The following is a 19,761-nucleotide window of genomic DNA, read 5'->3' as shown; positions in this document are numbered from 1 at the left end:
TAAACAAACAGAGAGAGCTTCTAGAGCTGACTACTCAGGTATGGTAAAGCATTCTGCAGAATAAATATAGTCTTATAGTTTGCACTATTGTGGCTAATCTATTGGCAATAAACTACTTCAGTAGCTTTCCTTCTCCTTTAAACCTATGCCACACGGGGATATTAATTGTAGCTGTCTCAGGTGGAAGACATCCGTAATAGCTTTGCTTATGGCTCACATCAGAGACAACAGACAGGCCAGAGTTTGCCAATCGCTGCTATGGATGCTTTCCACTTGAATGCAGCAGTGGCCAAGACGTCTTTCCATGTGCCGTAAAGCATAACTGTAATGCTGTGTAAAAAATTGTGTTTTTTTTTTCCCTGACAGTTTATGAACTGCAACCATCACGGTTCAGTATCAGTGCAGAGGCAGCGGCTCAGCGATAAAATTTTTGTCCTGAATTGAAGTGTGTACTCTAGTTGTACAAAATAAAATGGAAAAATGTGCCTTTGCCCTTATTCACATACTGCTTTGTATGTACACACTAGTGTTGGCAGCTGAAACTGCAGTCCTTTTAGATCAACAAAATAAAGCTGACTATCGAGTCTTTTTGTTCTTCCTTTGTTTCGCTTTCTTCTTGGGTTGATGTTTAACAACTTCACTTTCAACAGCCTCTTCCGGGTCATGCTCCATGCAACACAACTCTCCGTCTGCAGTCCTTGTGAACTGATTATCATCACAGTGAGCTTTGCAGAAAGAATTAGGGCACAACGAGCAGCAAGTCAACGAAGCCTTTCCACACACATCACAGTGATGCCAAGGACATTCCCATTTTCCTAGGGTAAAACAAACAGGCAATCAGAGTTATATATTCCTAAAGAGATAAATAGTAAAAGCATAGAAATTCCATGGTATTAATATGAAATGTAATATGTTATAAAGGAATGCTTATAAAGCACTTCTCCAATATATGCCATATAGAGTTCCATCCATCTCTATCTTCATCTATCCATCCATCCATCCATCTCTATCTTCATCTATCCATCCATCCATCTCTATCTTCATCTATCCATCCATCTCTATCTTCATCTATCCATCTCTATCTTCATCTATCCAGCTCTATCTTCATCTATCCATCCATCCATCTCTATCTTCATCTACCCATCCATCTATCTCTATCTTCATCTACCCATCCATCTATCTCTATCTTCATCTATCCATCTCTATCTTCATCTATCCGTCCATCTCTATCCTCATCTATCCGTCCATCTCGATCTACATCTTTCCGTCCATCTATAGCTACATCTATCCATCTATCTATCTTCTACACATACACCCAAGCTGCTGCCATAGGGCTCAATAGCAGTTAGTCTCCCTATCTAGGCACAAAATACAGGAATGTAGATCTGTCAATGCAAGGTTGCAGGGCCACCATCAAAAATCACAGGACACTATGCTATTAGTTGGACGGCCACTAAATTCATAGCCATTCAAGCATGTCCCTCTGCTTATTTAACTATGCCCCTTGGTCAAGCACTTCCCCCTTTTCAGTCCTTGATTCAGGACCCCTCAAAATCTCCAGATGGTCTCCAGATGGCAGCCTTGCATGGTTCTCCCATTAAAGGACCAGTAATATCGGAAAATGAAAGTATTTTAAAGTAATAAAAATATCATGTAGTGTTGCCCTGCACTGGTAAAACTGCTGTGTTTGTTTCAGAAACACTACTATAGTTTATATAAATAAGCTGCTATGTAGCAATGGGGGCAGCCATTCAAAGGAGAAGATGCTCAGGTTACACAGTAGATAAACTCTGTAGAACATAATGGTGTTATCTGTTATCCACTATTTAACCTGTACCATATAGTCTTTTTTCAATTTCCACCATTGCTACACAGCAGCTTGTTTATATGAACTATAGTAGTGTTTCTGAAGCAAACACACCAGTTTTACCAGTGCAGGGCAACACTACATGATGTTTTCATTACTTTAAGACACTCATTTTTTAGGTGTTACTGTTCCTTTAAAAACTGTACGTTTCCCCCCTGTGAACAAATATGGGCAACTGTTAATTGCACATACATTTATATTCCACGGATTCCTCAAAAGCGGTCCTGTGTTACTGTTAGCGATACTTTATCCCAGCTCAAGAACACATACACATCACGAATATGGTATATAGACTAATATGGATTATAGACCACAGCGAGGGTTGCCACCTTTTCTGGAAAAAAATACCGGCTTTCCTATATGTTTATCTTTTTTCCCCTATTAATAACATTGGGATCAGCAATCATTTTTAACGGCCAGGCCTGTAAAATACCGGCCAGGTGGCAACCCTAGCCACAGTAGAATTTGACATAAAGGGAATTTATTTACCAAAAGGCCTCTTGGTTAAAGACAGGCAAGAAAGGTGATAGGCCTTCGTGCAAAATTTCCTGTCACATAAAACAAGTTCTCCGCCATCGTTACAACGGAAGCAGTAATCTTCAGATTCTTTTCTCCCTTCTGTCCTCGTGCGACGCCTCTTCAGTTTTTTCTTGGGCTTTTTCACTTTTTCTTCATGAGATGAAGCAGAGTTGTTCTACAACATTACGAAGGATACAGTTTAGTTGGATATTAATGAACAGCCTTGCAGAAGTATTCATACCATTGACCATTATTCCAAATTAACAAGCGAAGTCACCTACATTAAAGTGCTGGTTCACCTTTAAACTAACTTTTAGAGGCACATTTATCAAAGGTAGAATTTTCAAATTTATGTGAGTTTTTATATTTTTTTTCCAAGGGCAGGACTCCAAGGACGATTGCGGCGCGCTTCGCAAAAACACAGGCGTACGGAAATAAGGTAAGTAATTCTATTGTCGGATCGTGTCACGCCGTTGATGCAACGCGACTGTCGGATGCAGGCGCTGCGTCTGCATCCGACAGTCCTGTCACATCAACAATGCGACACAATCCGACAGTAGAATTACTTAACTTATTTTCGTTGCATCCCACGTGACGATTCCGCAGCGTGTCGGATCGCAGCGGAACCGTACACGGGAGTCCTGCCCTAATAAATTTCAATATACTCGAAATTCTATTGGGTGGTTATTTAATAAAAAATTTGAAAAAATTAAATACCTAAAACTCACAGTAATTTTACCAACTCAAATCTAATTCGACTAAACTCGATTTGAGTTTTTTCTCTGAAAAAATGTCAGGAAGGTTATTAATTATTGATACACCGAATCCACTATTTTGGATTCGGCTGAACCCCCGAATCCTTCACAAAAGATTCGGCCAAATGCCAAACTGAATTCTAATTTGCATATGCAAATTAGGGGTGGGAAGGGGGAAACATTTTTTACTTCCTTGTTTTGTGACAAAAAGTCACACAATTCCCTCCCCGCCTCTAATTTGCATATGCAAATTTGGAATTTGGTTCGGCCGAATCCGAATCCTGAGGTTTTAGGTTGCGAATAGTCAAATTCGTATTTTTAAAGGGCCAGAGCGTGATAAATTTCAAAATCCGAATTAAAATTTGAATTGAGTTTGGATAATTCACAGTTTGAATTTAAGCATTTTGAACATAAAAAAATGTTAATTTTTAATTCATCCCTTAATAAATCTGCCCCTTAGTATGTTATAGAATGGCCAATTTTAAGCAGCTTTTCAATTGGCTTTCATTTTTTCTTTTTTAAAGTTATTTTTTAAGTTTCTTCTGAAACTTTCCAGCTTTCAAATTGGGGTCACTGACCCCATCTAAAAAAAACAAATGCTCTGTAAGGCTACAAATGTATCGTTATTGCTACTTTTTGTTACTCATCTTTCTTTTCTGTCCCTCTCCTATTTCAGTATTTTATTCAAATCAGTGCATGGCTGCTAGGGGAGTTTGGACCCTAGCAACCAGATTGCTGAAATGGTTAGCTGCTGAATAAAAAGCTTAAAAAACCCACAAATATTAAAAAATGAAAACCAATTGCAAATTGTTTCGGAATATCACTCTCTGCTGAAAGTTCATTTAAAGGTGAACAACCCCTTTAAGAGCTATGTTTAAGATTAAAGATTCTTATCCGGTTGAAACAATGGAAATTCTCAAAGAAGGAAATATTAAAGCGAACCTTCGGCCTGTCTCCAAGGAATCCACTGCAATTGGGGGCACCACATCTGCAGATGGTCTTTTCATTACCTAGGCAGTCTAAGTTGTAGTTAAAGGTCAACTCCTCACCTAACAAGAAAGAAAACATCAGATCTCAATATACGAGTATCAAAATTAACAGCGGTATGAATTTATACAGCCGCAGAGCATTCGAAAATCATGTGCATATCCCTTTAATCACTTAAAGAAATATGATCATGAGCGTTATTAGCAACATTACAGGTTCAGGTTTTGTATAGTTACGTGATTCAAAGGTTTATTATATATGCGTTGGGGTGCCCGACTGTGTTTTAACTTCTAGTTACTTTTCTTTTACCTGCAGGAATATCACGCACAGCAAAGAGACCTACACGTGTATCTCCATTCACAGACCATTTCTGGGTTTCACAGTTTGGCTGACAGCTGTGATTCATAAATCGGGAAAAGTTTCCCTTGGGACCTGCGTCAATAATCCTATCCTAAAAGAGAAAGAAGATAAAGCTCTGAAACACGCCAACAAACTCATTTCTTAAGAAATAAAATGTTTAATTAGCCATATATCCGCCATACTTGATTTATTCTCTTAATTGCATTTGCCAATACAGTGGTGTGAAAACTATTTGCCCCCTTCCTGATTTCTTATTCTTTTGCAATGTTTCTGATCATCAAACACATTTAACTATTAGTCAAAGATAACACAAGTAAACACAAAATGCAGTTTTTAAATGAGGGTTTTTATTATTTAGGGAGAAAAGAAATCCAAACCTGTGTGAAAAAGTAATTGCCCCCTGAACCTAATAACTGGTTGGGCCACCCTTAGCAGCAATAACTGCAATCAAGCGTTTGCGATAACTTGCAACGAGTCTCTTACAGCGCTCTGGAGGAATTTTGGCCCACTCATCTTTGCAGAATTGTTGTAATTCAGCTTTATTTGAGGGTTTTCTAGCATGAACCGCCTTTTTAAGGTCATGCCACAACATCTCAATAGGATTCAGGTCAGGACTTTGACTAGGCCACTCCAAAGTCTTCATTTTGTTTTTCTTCAGCCATTCAGAGGTGGATTTGCTGGTGTGTTTTGGGTCATTGTCCTGCTGCAGCACCCAAGATCGCTTCAGCTTGAGTTGACGAACAGATGGCCGGACATTCTCCTTCAGGATTTTTTGGTAGACAGTAGAATTCATGGTTCCATCTATCACAGCAAGTCTTCCAGGTCCTGAAGCAGCAAAACAACCCCAGACCATCACACTACCACCACCATATTTTACTGTTGGTATGATGTTCTTTTTCTGAAATGCTGTGTTACTTTTACGCCAGATGTAACGGGACGCGCACCTTCCAAAAAGTTCAACTTTTGTCTTGTCGGTCCACAAGGTATTTTCCCAAAAGTCTTGGCAATCATTGAGATGTTTTTTAGCAAAATTGAGACGAGCCTTAATGTTCTTTTTGCTTAAAAGTGGTTTGCGCCTTGGAAATCTGCCATGCAGGCCGTTTTTGCCCAGTCTCTTTCTTATGGTGGAGTCGTGAACACTGACCTTAATTGAGGCAAGTGAGGCCTGCAGTTCTTTAGATGTTGTCCTGGGGTCTTTTGTGGCCTCTCGTATGAGTTGTCTCTGCGCTCTTGGGGTAATTTTGGTCGGCCGGCCACTCCTGGGAAGGTTCACCACTGTTCCATGTTTTTGCCATTTGTGGATAATGGCTCTCACTGTGGTTCGCTGGAGTCCCAAAGCTTTAGAAATGGCTTTATAACCTTTGAAATTGAACTCAGGTGTGATAAACCACAGTTAAGTTATTTTTTAACAAGGGGGGCAATCACTTTTTCACACAGGCCCATGTAGATTTGGAGTTTTTTTTCTCCCTTAATAACGTAAACCTTCATTTAAAAACTGCATTTTGTGTTCAATTATGTTATCTTTGACTAATAGTTAACGGTTTTTGATGAGCAGAAACATTTAAGTGTGACAAACATGCAAAAGAATAAGAAATCAGGAAGGGGGCAAATAGTTTTTCACACCACTGTAACTACAATGGCTGCTGTTGCTTTTTTATAGCCTTTATGGCCATGAATTAAACCAAGTGTTTTATAAAGCACTATACAAAAGGTATTATACAGATACATGGATGAATCTAGGCCTGTCACAACATAGAAACCAAACCTGTTGTTTTGATAACTGTAGTGTCATTATAAAGCCATACCGACATGTTCCTATAAAAATCATAGGTAAGTATCAGTATCAAGTAAATGCTGCACCGGGAAAAGTTTACTTTAAAGCCGCCCCCAGTGTGTAGCCGACCCGCTGACACCACTAACAGATCTTCCGTATTTCTTCAATGACGCTGGGCTGGGGGCGGAGCGATCCCTCCATAGGCTAAAGTCCTGTTTTCATTCGTAATCAGCCTAAGAAGATCATTTAGCAGTGTCGGAGGGTCGGAGGCAAACTATTCAGCGTTTACTTGATACGGACACGTTCCTATGATTTTTATAGGAATGGGTTAGTATCGCTTTAAGTGACACTCCCAATAACAATACATTTAATATAGCTCAATCCCTTGCACAATATGTAACATGAAATAAGGAAGGGCTGTTGGGACTGAGCATGACGTTAAAGGGGTTGTTCACCTTCCAACACTTTTTTCAGTTCAATTGGTTTCAGACAGTTCACCAGAAATAAAGACTCTTTCCAACCACTTTCTATTTGTGACTGTTTTTCTAATATTGAAGTGTGAAGTTTCAGGTTTCACCTTATAAGGGTAAGGACACACGGGCAGATTCGGGGAGATTAGTCGCCCCGGCGACAAATCGCCTCTTCTTAGGGGCGACAATCTCCCCGAACTGCCTTCCTGAGGAAACTTCGGGCTACTTCGGAAATGGAAGTGCTGCAAGTGCCATCCTGCTGTCGATTTTTCATTATAGCTGGCGGGAAGGCAGTTCGGGGAGATTGTCGCCCGAAGAAGAGGAGATTTGTCGCTGGGGCGACTAATCTCCCCGAATCTGCCAGTATGCCCTTACCCTTAAGCAGCTTTGTGGGGGGTCCCCGACCCTCTAAATTGATACATTTAGTTGATCCATTTCTTATCTGTGTCCCTGCTGAGCAGAATCCCTGAGTTTCATTACAGGCAGCTGTTAGACTTGATACAATAGTTACTAATACTCCAGAGATGCTGCTGAGAAATGGATCAACTAATCTGCTTAGATTTTGAAAAAAGCAGTAAAAAATAAAAGATGGTTCATTGAAAAAAGTCTTTATTTATGGGGAACAATCTGAAAAAATTTAACTGAACAAAGTTTTTGGAAGGTGAACAACCCCTTTAATCAAACATGGAAAACATTTTAAAGGGAAGTACCTTGTCAATCGTCAGCATGTAAAAGTGTGTGATGTCATTCTCCTGTGCGCGTCGGATTCTGTCCATGCATTCTTCTTCATCTACAAGTTCACCGATATATTCATTTACAAACTCTCCCTGTTAAAAAGGGAAACAATTACCAATATATTAATACGGCTATGAACTAGATTGTCCAGACTAATGTCGCAATATGCTGCACCAGTACAATCATTTGAATGTGATTGCAGTGTTTACAGGTCCATCTCAATCCTGCACCAATAATTGTAGCAGCACAAGGCAGGGACACTATTAGTACAATTGTACCCACCATACATGTTGGAAGGGCACCCCCCCCATCACACACACAATTAGCCCACAGATCACCAGACCCCCTGAACAATGGGCACAGACAACAATTATAAAGGAGCCCCAGTTACAAAGAAGGCCCCATTCCCCATAAGGTGGCCATACACGGGGCGATAAAAGCTGCCGATAGACCGAGTCGCAGCTTATTGGCCCGTGTATGGGGCCCCCCGATGGGCTTCCCCGATCGAGATCTGGCCGAAAGACGGCCAGATCTCGATCGGATGGGACTAAAAATCCCGTCGGATCGCGGCCGCATCTGTTCGTTGATGCGGTTCCGCGATCCAACCACCCGTTCGTTAGGATCCGATCGTTGGGCCCACGATCGGATCAGCCCGATTTTGCCCACCTTTTTTTTTTCAAAACACATCAGTTAATAGTGCTGCTCCAGCAGACTTCTGCACTGAAATCCATTTCTCAAGAGTAAACAGATTTTTTTTTATATTTAATTTTGAAATCTGAAATGGGGCTAGACATATTGTCAGTTTCCCAGCTGCCCCTAGTCATGTGCTCTGATAAACTTCAGTTACTCTTTACTGCAAGTTGGAGTGATGTCACCCTCCTTCCTCCCCCCAGCAGCCCAGGTATAAGCAGAACAATGGGAAGGTAACCAGATAACAACTGCCTGGTAGATCTAAGAACAGCACTCAATAGTAAAATCCAGGTCCCACTGAGACACATTCAGTTACATTGAGTAGGAGAAACAACAGCCTGCCAGAAAGCAGTTCCATCCTAAAGTGCTGGCTCTTTCTGAAAGTACATGACCAGGCAAAATGACCTGAGATGCACCTACACACCAATATTACAACTAAAAAATACACTTGTTGGGTTAGGAATGAAATTTTATATTGTAGAGTGAATATATGCAGTGTAATTTAGAAATAAAAACTACACTAAAAATCATGACAGAATCTATTTAAAATAAACAGAATGGTGTAATAATTAGGGATGCACCGAATCCACTATTTTGGATCTGGCCAAACCCCCAAATCCTTTGCTAAAGATTCGGCTGAATACCGAACCGAATCCTAATTTGAATATGCAAATTAAGGGTAGGAAGGGGAAACCATTTTTTACTTCCTTGTTTTGTGACAAAAAAGTCACCCAATTTCCCTCCCCGTCCCCCCGAACCGAATCCTGCCTGAATCCAGGACCGAATGCTGGATTCGGTGCATTCCTTAATAATAATGATTGGTCCACGGCACTTGCCATAGAACCGAGATATTTATTTGGGCACCAAAACCCACCTTTTTTATATCTCTTGTTGCAATGAGCCCCCATCCTTTCCCTTCAGTTTTGATGATCTTGGTTTCCGGATACTGGCGCTTGTTGAAACACTGATTCTGACAGCTGTCTCCAGCAGGGCACACTTGAGGGTGGCATTCATACATCAGCATGCGGTTTAAACATTCAGAGTCAAAGCCACAGGGTTTTTCACTGGAAGGTTTGCAATTACATTTGGGAATTTCAGAGATATCGGCTGTGTAAACCTGAACTTTTCCGTAAGGTCTATTCACCTGTTCAAACAATATTTCAAGTAAGTAAAAATATGGCACCGACATAGATCTTTAGTGTTCTATTGGATTAGCCGTGTACCTTGATATGTTTATATGGAGGTGGCTTCTTTTCATTTTCCTGAGAAACTTTTGCTTCCCGCTGGCATGTAATCTCACAGAATCGGGCCTCCGCTTCTTGCAGAGCTAAGGCAAAATGCAGATATAAATTAAAAAAAATGCACAGAAAATCATAAACCATGAAAATTGCAAATATGTACAGTATTTGTTGAGATTTCAGAAGGCTTTTACAGGTATGGGATCAGTTATCCAGAAAGCTCCGAATTACAGAAAGGCTGTCTCCCATAGACTCCATTTTATTTAAATAATCCAAATGTTTTAAAATGATTTCCTCTTTCTCCATAGTAATAAAACAGTAGCTTGTACTTGAAATATGATTAATCCTTATTGGAAGCAAAACCAGCCTATTGGGTTTATTTAATGATTTTCTAGTAGACTTAAAGTGATAATGACGCTAAAAATTTTCTTTTCAAAATATTAATCTACGTTAAAAGTTATCTATAGGTCATGTTGAACATTTTTCGCTTTCGTAAGTAATTATTGCTTAAAGTTCCTAAAGCTGACTGTTTTGCCAGCCGGACTGCAGCGGGTCAGGTACCCGCAAAAACCTGCGGTACCCTGTGGGTTGCAGGTAGGAGTTTTGGGAAAGGGTATAGACGCGAGTCGGCGGTTCTCTGGGTTTGAGGATGGCGGTTTGAGTCGCAGGTATTCTCAATATCGAGATTTACTCCTTTTTTTCTGATCACGCCTACTTCCAGTGATGTCACTTTCGGTTTACAAGGACAACACTTCCTGTTTCTTGATGGTCAGCTGGTCGCCGATCGGGTTGCGGTTAAGGGTGGGGTAGCGGTTAAGTATGCAGGTTGCAGGTCGGGTTTAACAAATTGGTTCCGCGTAGGACTACTGGACTGTCCCTTCTCAAACGTCAGTTATGAGTTTCTAATGCCAACGACCTTCTGCTGCACAAATATGGCAGCCCCCTTCATAGAGGAACATGGGGGTAAGAAAAGTAATGTAAAAGCATCAGGAAAATACTTTTTATGGCAAAATTATAACTAGCATTCAGATAATGTTATGATCAATAATAGAAAAGGTTATTTTCTGGTGTCAGTATCTCTTTAAGGTATGAAGATCCAAATTATGGAAAACTCCAGGTCTCGAGCATTCTGGATAACTGGTCCTATACCTGTATACTCATATATAATACATTGTTTAAACATGCAGAGATGAAACGTAAACAAAAATAAATAAATAAAATACTATGTCATAATGATGACTTGGGGGAGAGGGCAAAAAGAACCTACCATTTTTGAACACTTTGCCAATGCTTTTGCCTCCATGATGTTTACTACCCCGGTCTCCTTCCATATATGGAAAGACCCGAGCTTGGTGAGTCCAGTAATAATCCTTGGACCCAAAAAAGAAAACAGGGAATTCACCAATTGCGTGTTTCATTTTCTGGATATTTGGAGGCACATTCTTCGGATGACACACTTCTGCAGGCCACCACCTATCACATAAATAATAAAAATGTCATAGAATATCCTCACAGACTAGCAGCAGTTTTAGTTATAACAAAATAGTCTAAACCCAGTTCCAAGCACACACCTATAGTTCCCCAGCTTCACCCAAACAATGTCATTGAATCGTGGTTTCTTCCCTAATCTGCAGTCATTGCAAAACCAGCTGCCATCGGGCATTTCGATATTCAAGCAATCGGGGTGAAAGGCTGCTGGGCAGGATTCACAGCATAGCAGGCTCCCTCCTGTGTTAAACACAAAAACGTTATATTACACAATTGTAGAAATACACACAGTCTTCTTGAAATCTCACAGATATCACAGAAAGACTTGACTGGCAGAAATAATGCATAATCATCACTCTACTTTAGATAAAGCACTGATATCGGTATTGCATAATTGTTTAACCAAGATAAAGATGAAAACAATCATGGAAATGAGAGCAATTCTTCCAGTTGTCCACCTCCTGTAGGTCCCATGTAACTGTACCATACAACACAGCAGTATTAGCAGGGCATGGATTAAATGTACCAATGGAGCCCTATTTTTTTTTATATATATAACAAATATATATAGATATATACTATCCAAGACTTAAAGGGATACTGTCATGGGGAAACATGTTTTTTTCAAAATGAATCAGTTAATAGTGCTACTCCCGCAGAATTCTGCACTGAAATCCATTTCTCAAAAGAGCAAACAGATTTTTTTATATTCAATTTTGAAATCTGACATGGGGCTAGACATTTTGTCAATTTCCCAGCTGCCCCTGCACTTTAGGAGAGAAATGCTTTTTGGCAGGCTGATGTTTTTCCTTCTCAATGTAACTGAATGTGTCTCAGTGGGACATGGGTTTTTACTATTGAGTGTTGTTCTTAGATCTACCAGGCAGCTGTTATCTTGTGTTAGGGAGCTGCTATCTGGTTACCTTCCCATTGTTCTTTTGTTTGGCTGCTGGGAGGGAAAAGGGAGGGGGGTGATAACACTCCAACTTGCAGTACAGCAGTAAAGAGTGATTGAAGTTTATCAGAGCACAAGTCACATGACTTGGGGCAGCTGGGAAATCGACAATATGTCTAGCCCCATGTCAGATTTCAAAATTGAATATAAAAAAATCTGTTTGCTCTTTTGAGAAATGTATTTCAGTGCAGAATTCTGCTGGAGCAGCACTATTAACTGATTCATTTTGAAAAATTTTTTTTTCCCATGACAGTATCCCTTTAAAACTTCATGTTTATTAAATAAATTAAAAAAGAACCAGCCAACGTTTCGGTCTGTCTCTAATGCTGGCCATAGACGCAAAGATCCGATCGTACGAATCAACGTACGATCGGACTTTCCCATCTCCCGACCCTCCACTGACCATTCAGATCAAAGTCTTACCATTCCGATCACATAAAGTAGTAAAAGAACAGATCAGCTGATGTTCTGCCCCTGACAGCAATTGTACGAAAGTTATGTCTGACAAAGCTGGTGACAGTCTCCCACTGAAAATCGTACGAACGGCAATACACGCAGAGATATTATCGGCAGCCGACAGAAATTTTCTAACCTGTCTGATCGACCAAACGACCGATCTCCGCCGGACGAAAAATGTCGGGACTCTCCACACACGGTCCGAAAATCAGATCGTTGCCTCTATGGCCAGCTTAAGACCTTTATCAAGACCATCTAAGGTCTTAGAGACAGACCGAAACGTTGGCTGGTTCTTTTTTAATTTATTTAATAAACATGAAATTTTAATGTATTAAAAATCCTGGTGTGCACCTTTCTTCTTGGATAGTGGATAATACAGCTTTTTTAAGGTAGCACCCTGGTAGATGATCTAATCTTTAACTTATTGATGGATGGTGTGTGTTAGGTCTTTGGTCTTCAATATTTATTGCTTTATAGTTTTTGAATTATTTACCACCTTCTTCTGACAACTGCCAGCTTTTAAATGGGGGTCACTGACCCCAAATAAAAAACAAATGCTCTGTAAAGCTACACATTTTTTGCTATTGCTACTTTTTATTACTCAGCTTTCAATTCAGACCCTCTCCTTTTTATATTCCAGTGTCTTCTTCAAATCAATGCATGGTTGCTTGGGTAATTTGGACCCTAGCAACCAGATTGCTGAAATTACCCACTTGAGAGCTGCCAGATAAAAAGCTAAATAACTCAAAAACTACAAAGAATAAAAAATGAAAACCAATTGCAATTCATATCAGAATATCACTCTACATCATACTGAAATTTAACTCTAAGGTGAACAATCCCTTTAAGATGTGGCTGTAAAAGGGAATGCAAACCACCCCAAAAAGTTTACCTAATAAATAAAATTGTAATAAATATTGAAAACAGTATTTATCTATCCCTTTCTCAAATGTCAGCTCCACTGCAGTAAAGGCAGGTCTTCCAATCTGTTTACATTGTGTCAAAGTCAACCTGTAATTACTGTATAATTATTGTACAGGTATGGGACCTGTTATCCAGAATGCTTGGGACCTGGGGTTTTCTGGATAACAGGTCTTTCTGTAAATTGGGTCTCCATACCATACCTTAAGTCTACTAGAAAATCATGTAAACATTAAATAAACCCAATAGGCTGGTTTTTCTTTCCTATAAGGATTAATTATATCTTAATTGGGATCAAGCACATGATAATGTATTATTATTACAAAGAAAAGGGAAATCATTTTTAAAGATTTGGATTATTTGATGGAGTCTATGGGAGACGGCCTTTCCGTAATTAGGAACTTTCTGGATAACGGGTTTCCGGGTGACTGATCCCATACCTGTATATTGGAACGTGTCTTAGAATTACTTTGTCTTCCAGTAGACAAATTTTTATTTTTGGGGTTGACATGCTCTTTAATTATTAACAATGACTAAATAGATATAATGCAGGAGCTTTACCGTTGGAGCACACAAAACACCAGCTAACATTGATGTGTGCGTGATGGCTGTTTGCTTTGCTAGCAGCAAAATGAGCAGAACAGATGATGCTGGTAGGAGTTAACACTGTACATCCAGCAATGACACAGGATTCCCCTCCATGATAAGCAACTGGGCATTGAACGCATCGGATCATTTTACCTGCAACAGATGAAAATCAAAAAAGGTTTAAAATGTATATTCATTTAGTCTTGTTTTGTGACAGTAGGAACAGTCATTCTGAGAATTGGTACAAAAAATGAAGATCAATCTTGGGTGCCTGTGAAACCTAAACCTTGGCGAACGATTTGATCTTGTTTTAACATAACAACAAGACTGCTGCAATGTCAAGGGAGGGCTGACACTATACCTGCACCCATTAAGGCTCTAGATTTGTTCAAAAAATTCAAGAGGCTTAAAGTCTTCACTGAAGGAACACACACAGAACCATTCGTGCTGCAGTACACCTTCTATGAAGTCAATTTCATGGATCTTGGCTCAGTGGAGATTAGCTGGCGAGTCTAGTTTCTGTGTTATAGTTATATTTAAGCAAATAAGATGATAGTTACTGCTTCATTTACAAGGTACTTCCCAGCAATTTGACATGCAGGCAAGGCAGTACAGTAGCTGGAGGACAGACACCATGAGTTAGGGAGTTTACTTTTAAAATATTCAGGTAGAAAAGTCCTGCACAATGTTCTAACAGGCTGTATGACAATAAAATACTGCTTGGCCTGCTAGACAATCCAGCTCTTGCCCCTCAGAAGTGCAATGCTCTATTTTTCTTAAAGGAAGAGTAACACCAAAATATGAAAGTGTTTTACAGGGATCCTGTCATCGGAAAACATATTTTTTTTCAAAACGCATCAGTTAATAGTGCTACTCTAGTAGAATTCTGCACTGAAATCCATTTCTCAAAAGAGCATACAGATTTTTTTATATTCAATTTTGAAATCTGACATGGGGCTAGACATATTGTCAATTTCACAGCTGCCCCAAGTCATGTGACTTGTGCTCTGATAAACTTCAATCACTCTTTACTGCAAGTTGGAGTGATATCACCCCCCCTCGCTTTCCCCCCCAGCAGCCAAACAAAAGAACAATGGGAAGGTAACCAGAAAACAGCTCCCTAACACAAGATAACAGCTGCCTGGTAGATCTAAGAACAACACTCAATAGTAAAAACTCATGTCCCACTGAGACACATTCAGTTACATTGAGAAGGAAAAACAGCAGCCTGCCAGAAAGCATTTCTCTCCTAAAGTGCAGGCACAAGTCACATGACCAGGGGCAGCTGGGAAATTGGCAAAATATCTAGCCCCATGTCAGATTTCAAAATTGAATATAAAAAAATCTGCAAGGATGCCCATGTGGCTGATTTGCAGACTTATTCTGCCTCAAAGCCCGTGATACCTCTTGAATAATGTGCTCAGATTTGTGCTGGCAGGTTCTGCTCTCTGGCCACATACGCTCTACAAATGGCCTCCCGGATCCACCTGGTTATTGTAGTTTTTGACACTGGAGATCCCTTGTTTGACCGAGTACAGTACAAACAGGGGGTGTGACGTCCGAATGTCCTTTGTACGATCCAGATAAATTTAGTGCTCAAACAGGGTCAAGGGAGTGTAGAGCCATCTCCATAGGTGACCTTGGGCGTGGGCAGAATGAAGGAATGGTAATGTCCTGATTGATGTAGAAGTTTGAGACCACCTTTGGCACAAAGGAAGGAACAGTGCAGAGGACTGCCCTGTCAGAGTGAAACACCAGGAATGGAGCTTGACAGGACAGGGCACCCAGTTCATACACCCTGCGTGCTGAGGGAGATTAGTCAAGGTGATTTGTCGCCGGGGCTGCCCGTGTGTCCTTTTTTTGGATGACCGATCTGCTGACCACAGTTTTAGCCAGATGAATTGTGATACTGGAGCATCAACTGATGGAGGGTTAACCAATTTTTCCATGCTCTCTCTAGGAAAGGGAAACAGTCGTTGGAAACGACAGTTGGCTTGGAACCTTTTTTCTGGATGATCCCACTCCACTTGGATAATGTCGTGTAATTGCGGATGGGAAAGGAAAAATGACACATGACTTTTTCTGGTGTTTAAATAATGACAGAGGATTTAGCCGACTTATCAGGCTCTTTTAGGTTGAGGCATTTTATTACAGAGAAGATCAGGTTATCTAAGGCAATTCTTCTTCCTCCTTCCCCTGGTCTGAAGGGATCTCTCCTTCACTAAGTGAGTGATCCTCGTCCGAAGGAAAATAAGTAATCGATTCGCATTCACTAGGGCCTGTCTCCTGTTGAGATGCCTTACTTTCCCTCCCCTTATAGGCCCCTGTGTCTGACCAGTAGTCTGCTGCTGTGTCCAAGATGGAAAGGGATAACCTCAGTATTCGTCTAGATGTCTCTGATTGGAGTGCTCTGTTAGCAGCAGTTATGTGCTGCTGATTACACGCGGAGAGTTACAGGCGTGTAGCCTGCTGTCACAAGCTCCCGTTGTGCTGTGGAGCAACGGGACTCGTCGGAAGTGATGTCACACCGCCTGGGCGAAGAGCAAGGAGGAAGCGAATCATACGCGGAGTTGATCCCTGCGCCCCATCTGCTCCACAGTGGGATGCATAGAGGCTCTTTAATGCAAACAAGAGGAATATACCGGTGCAGACACAGAGGAGCCAGCGAGGCGGACACAAATAAGCTAGGGGCAAGGGCTCAGCATTGGATCCCTAGAATCCTGAGTGAGACAGAGGGTAGGCTGCTGGAGGACTTCTGTATTGAAGGGGGTAACCATAGACCCATAGCCCCCAAGTTAAACAAGGTCTTTTAAGGGCTGGTGATACTCACAATATGTACTTCACAATTTGTCTGGGGATCCGCATGCACTGGACAGCAGGGCTCATAGACCATAATAGCTATGTGGCTTGCTCTCAAGGAGGCTTACTAGCCTTCGTGCAGCAATCCACGGAGGGGGCAGCCTGATCAGAGAGATGTTTCTGTTGTAATAAATACTCCAGGACAGCCCCTGTTGCCAAGACTGAGTCTGGCCACTGATTTGTTAATATCATTGAATCTTCTGAAGGTGGTCATACACAGAGAGATCTGCTGGTTTGTCGATGTTGCCAAACGAGCAGATCTGTCCCCTATATGCCCACATGAGGTGGGCAATATCAGACTGATCCAATCGTGGGCCCTAGGGCCCAACGATCGGATCATAAAGCAGCAGCAGCACGAGCGGTCGGATTGCGGGACCGCATCAACGAACAGAAGCAGTCCGTGATCCAGCGGGAATTTTAGCCCTGCCCGATTGACATCTGCCTGCTTTTCGGCCAGATATAGATGGGGAACCCCAAAGGAGGGACCCAATACAAGGGCCAATAAAAGCTGCAGTCTGTCGGCAGCTTTTATTGGCCAGCTTTAGAAGGAGTGATAATGTCCTGTCTCCTTGAGGACACTAGAAAAACTGAAGTCCTCCAGCACTCTTGGGAGTTAGGCTTCTTATTCTAGTGTCCTGCCTCCTGGTGGTGGATACACCTGCAAGAGAAACACCATAATGTTCTACAGCAGGGCTGTCCAACTGGCGACTATCGACCCCCCCCCCTTGTGTGGCCCCCCATCTACCTGCTATGTTTAAATGGTATAACTACAGAGATTAACTGGCTCCTGCATTGTTTAAACCTCAAATTCAGACTAATCCACTGTATTGTTCACGAATGTGATCCCCCTGCATTGTTCATACTTGTGACACCTCTATTGTTCAAACCTCTAAAGCCCTGTACTGTTCACACCTGAGACCCAAACTGAAACTGCACATTGTTCACACTTTATACAGAATGCTAATGGGGCACCAGCACTGTGTCACTGTATGTAGTACATCTTAAGAGTGGTCCTGATAGGTTTCCCTGTTTCCTGCTCTGTTCTGCCTGTCCCATCCTCCCCCCGTGTGCGCCATCCTCTGCCTGCCCCATCCTCCCCCCGTGTGCGCCATCCTCTGCCTGCCCCATCCTCCCCCCGTGTGCGCCATCCTCTGCCTGCGCCATCCTCCCCCCGTGTGCGCCATCCTCCGCCCGTGTGCGCCATCCTCTGCCTGCGCCATCCTCCGCCCGTGTGCGCCATCCTCTGCCTGCGCCATCCTCCGCCCGTGTGCGCCATCCTCTGCCTGCGCCATCCTCCGCCCGTGTGCGCCATCCTCTGCCTGCCCCATCCTCCGCCCGTGTGCGCCATCCTCTGCCTGCCCCATCCTCCGCCCGTGTGCGCCATCCTCTGCCTGCGCCATCCTCCGCCCGTGTGCGCCATCCTCTGCCTGCGCCATCCTCCGCCCGTGTGCGCCATCCTCTGCCTGCGCCATCCTCCGCCCGTGTGCGCCATCCTCCGCCCGTGTGCGCCATCCTCCGCCCGTGTGCGCCATCCTCCGCCCGTGTGCGCCATCCTCCGCCCGTGTGCGCCATCCTCCGCCCGTGTGCGCCATCCTCCGCCCGTGTGCGCCATCCTCCGCCCGTGTGCGCCATCCTCCGCCCGTGTGCGCCATCCTCCGCCCGTGTGCGCCATCCTCCGCCCGTGTGCGCCATACTCCGCCCGTGTGCGCCATACTCCGCCCGTGTGTGCTATACGTCTGGTATTTGTTCTGGGGGTTTGTTAGCATTTGAAAATAAATTATTTTTAGGGGCCCCCAAGGTGTTTAATCGTGTGCTGGGGGTGCTGTGTTATCCAATGGGAAGATGAGGCATATGGATTTATGGTTATGGCTTAATATGACAACTTTTTTCACATATGAGTGATAAGTTATATCTCTGCAGTGAGCACCAACCATTTGGTTTTTTGGTGTGCTACCACAATTAAGGTGGACATGATCTTGTGGTAACATTGGTGTGGTTTAAAGACAGGGAGTGGTCAACACTGGCTTCCATTATTGGCCCTCCACTATGTAGGCCAGAAAAATTTCAGCACTCAGTAACACAGAATTTGGACAGCACTGTCCTACAGAGCTTATCTGCTGTGTAACCAGAGGCTTTTCTCCTTGAATGGCTGCCCCCATTGCTACACAGCAGCTTATTTATATAAACTATAGTAGTCTATCGGAATAATTTTTTGATGTTACTGTTCCTTTAAGAACACAAAATAGGAGACACGCTTGCCCAACAGTGCTTGAATAGTAAACCTGAGCTTACAATGACCTCACGTGGTTCCTTTATAGAAACTCGTAAGAAGGCAACTTTGTGGACGTTGCTCTATGGATTTTTAGAAGCAATATCCTTGACAATGCAGCAGTCTGGTTGTAAAAGCTGCACGGACCAGGAATATAAGATAGTTCAAGAAAATTACGTATTCGTTTGTACAATGGGTCCTTTTACCTTTAGATGTTCTAGGATTGGAAGGGTTTGAGATGTAACAACTAGCACAGCGGTGTAGGGGACAACGAAAGCCTCTACTCTCAAACACAGCGAGTGGATACTTTCTCAAACAAGATTCGTGGTAGAATTTTCCACAGTGGGACACAATACACCGCTTCACATCTTTGTTAATCTCCTTGCACACAAAACATGAATGGGCACCTGAAAAACATAACACAAAAATTGACATATACACGTGTGCAAAACCTTTACTCTCCAACTTTTAGTTTACAACAGTCACCTCCACCATTCTCTAGACAGATACACAAGCTGGAACTTTCCAGGAGAGATAAATAATGCTTAAATAAGGAAAAGGTTGAACCCATTTTAGGCGAGACTGTGATTCGAGTTAGACAGATCTGATCTAGGTCAGCTTTTCTGATTGCTACAAAATCAAACCTAATGATCTGGAAGAGCTCTTTAGCTCATATGTGGAATGACCAGGCTTATGTCAATGCCTGCCTAAACGTGGCAGAAATAAGAAAGCTATTCCTGTCTCAGAGACCAGTAAATTTAAACCAGTTTTATAAATCATGATATTCATGGATGTCAAAACACATTTTCAATCAAGGTTACTGCTACTGA

At 42.1% G+C, this 19,761-nt stretch overlaps 1 protein-coding gene across 6 annotated transcripts in view; it reads right to left on the bottom strand.

The window, feature by feature from the left end:
- Positions 1-297: 297 nt before the first annotated feature.
- The window catches only part of nsd2.L (nuclear receptor binding SET domain protein 2 L homeolog), a 60,515-nt gene continuing 41,051 nt past the window's right edge, over positions 298-19,761 (bottom strand). For 5 of the 6 annotated variants that reach the window (XM_018227990.2, XM_018227974.2, XM_018228009.2 and 2 more), the window contains 11 exons: positions 19,138-19,338; positions 13,777-13,956; positions 10,967-11,123; positions 10,663-10,868; positions 9,381-9,484; positions 9,032-9,301; positions 7,443-7,559; positions 4,438-4,579; positions 4,084-4,190; positions 2,357-2,561; positions 298-815 (listed from right to left, as the gene is read on the bottom strand). In XM_018227990.2, coding sequence (XP_018083479.1) covers positions 577-815; positions 2,357-2,561; positions 4,084-4,190; positions 4,438-4,579; positions 7,443-7,559; positions 9,032-9,301; positions 9,381-9,484; positions 10,663-10,868; positions 10,967-11,123; positions 13,777-13,956; positions 19,138-19,338 — 1,928 coding nt within the window. In that variant the 3' untranslated portion in view covers positions 298-576. The remainder of the gene's footprint in view (positions 816-2,356; positions 2,562-4,083; positions 4,191-4,437; positions 4,580-7,442; positions 7,560-9,031; positions 9,302-9,380; positions 9,485-10,662; positions 10,869-10,966; positions 11,124-13,776; positions 13,957-19,137; positions 19,339-19,761) is intronic. The other variant, XM_041587573.1, reaches the window with a different exon arrangement.

Source organism: Xenopus laevis, chromosome 1L (genome assembly GCF_017654675.1).
Source record: "Xenopus laevis strain J_2021 chromosome 1L, Xenopus_laevis_v10.1, whole genome shotgun sequence".
Taxonomy (NCBI): Eukaryota; Metazoa; Chordata; class Amphibia; order Anura; family Pipidae; genus Xenopus; species Xenopus laevis.
Note: the sequence above shows the minus strand (reverse complement) of the source record. Positions and strands in the feature narration are given on the sequence as shown.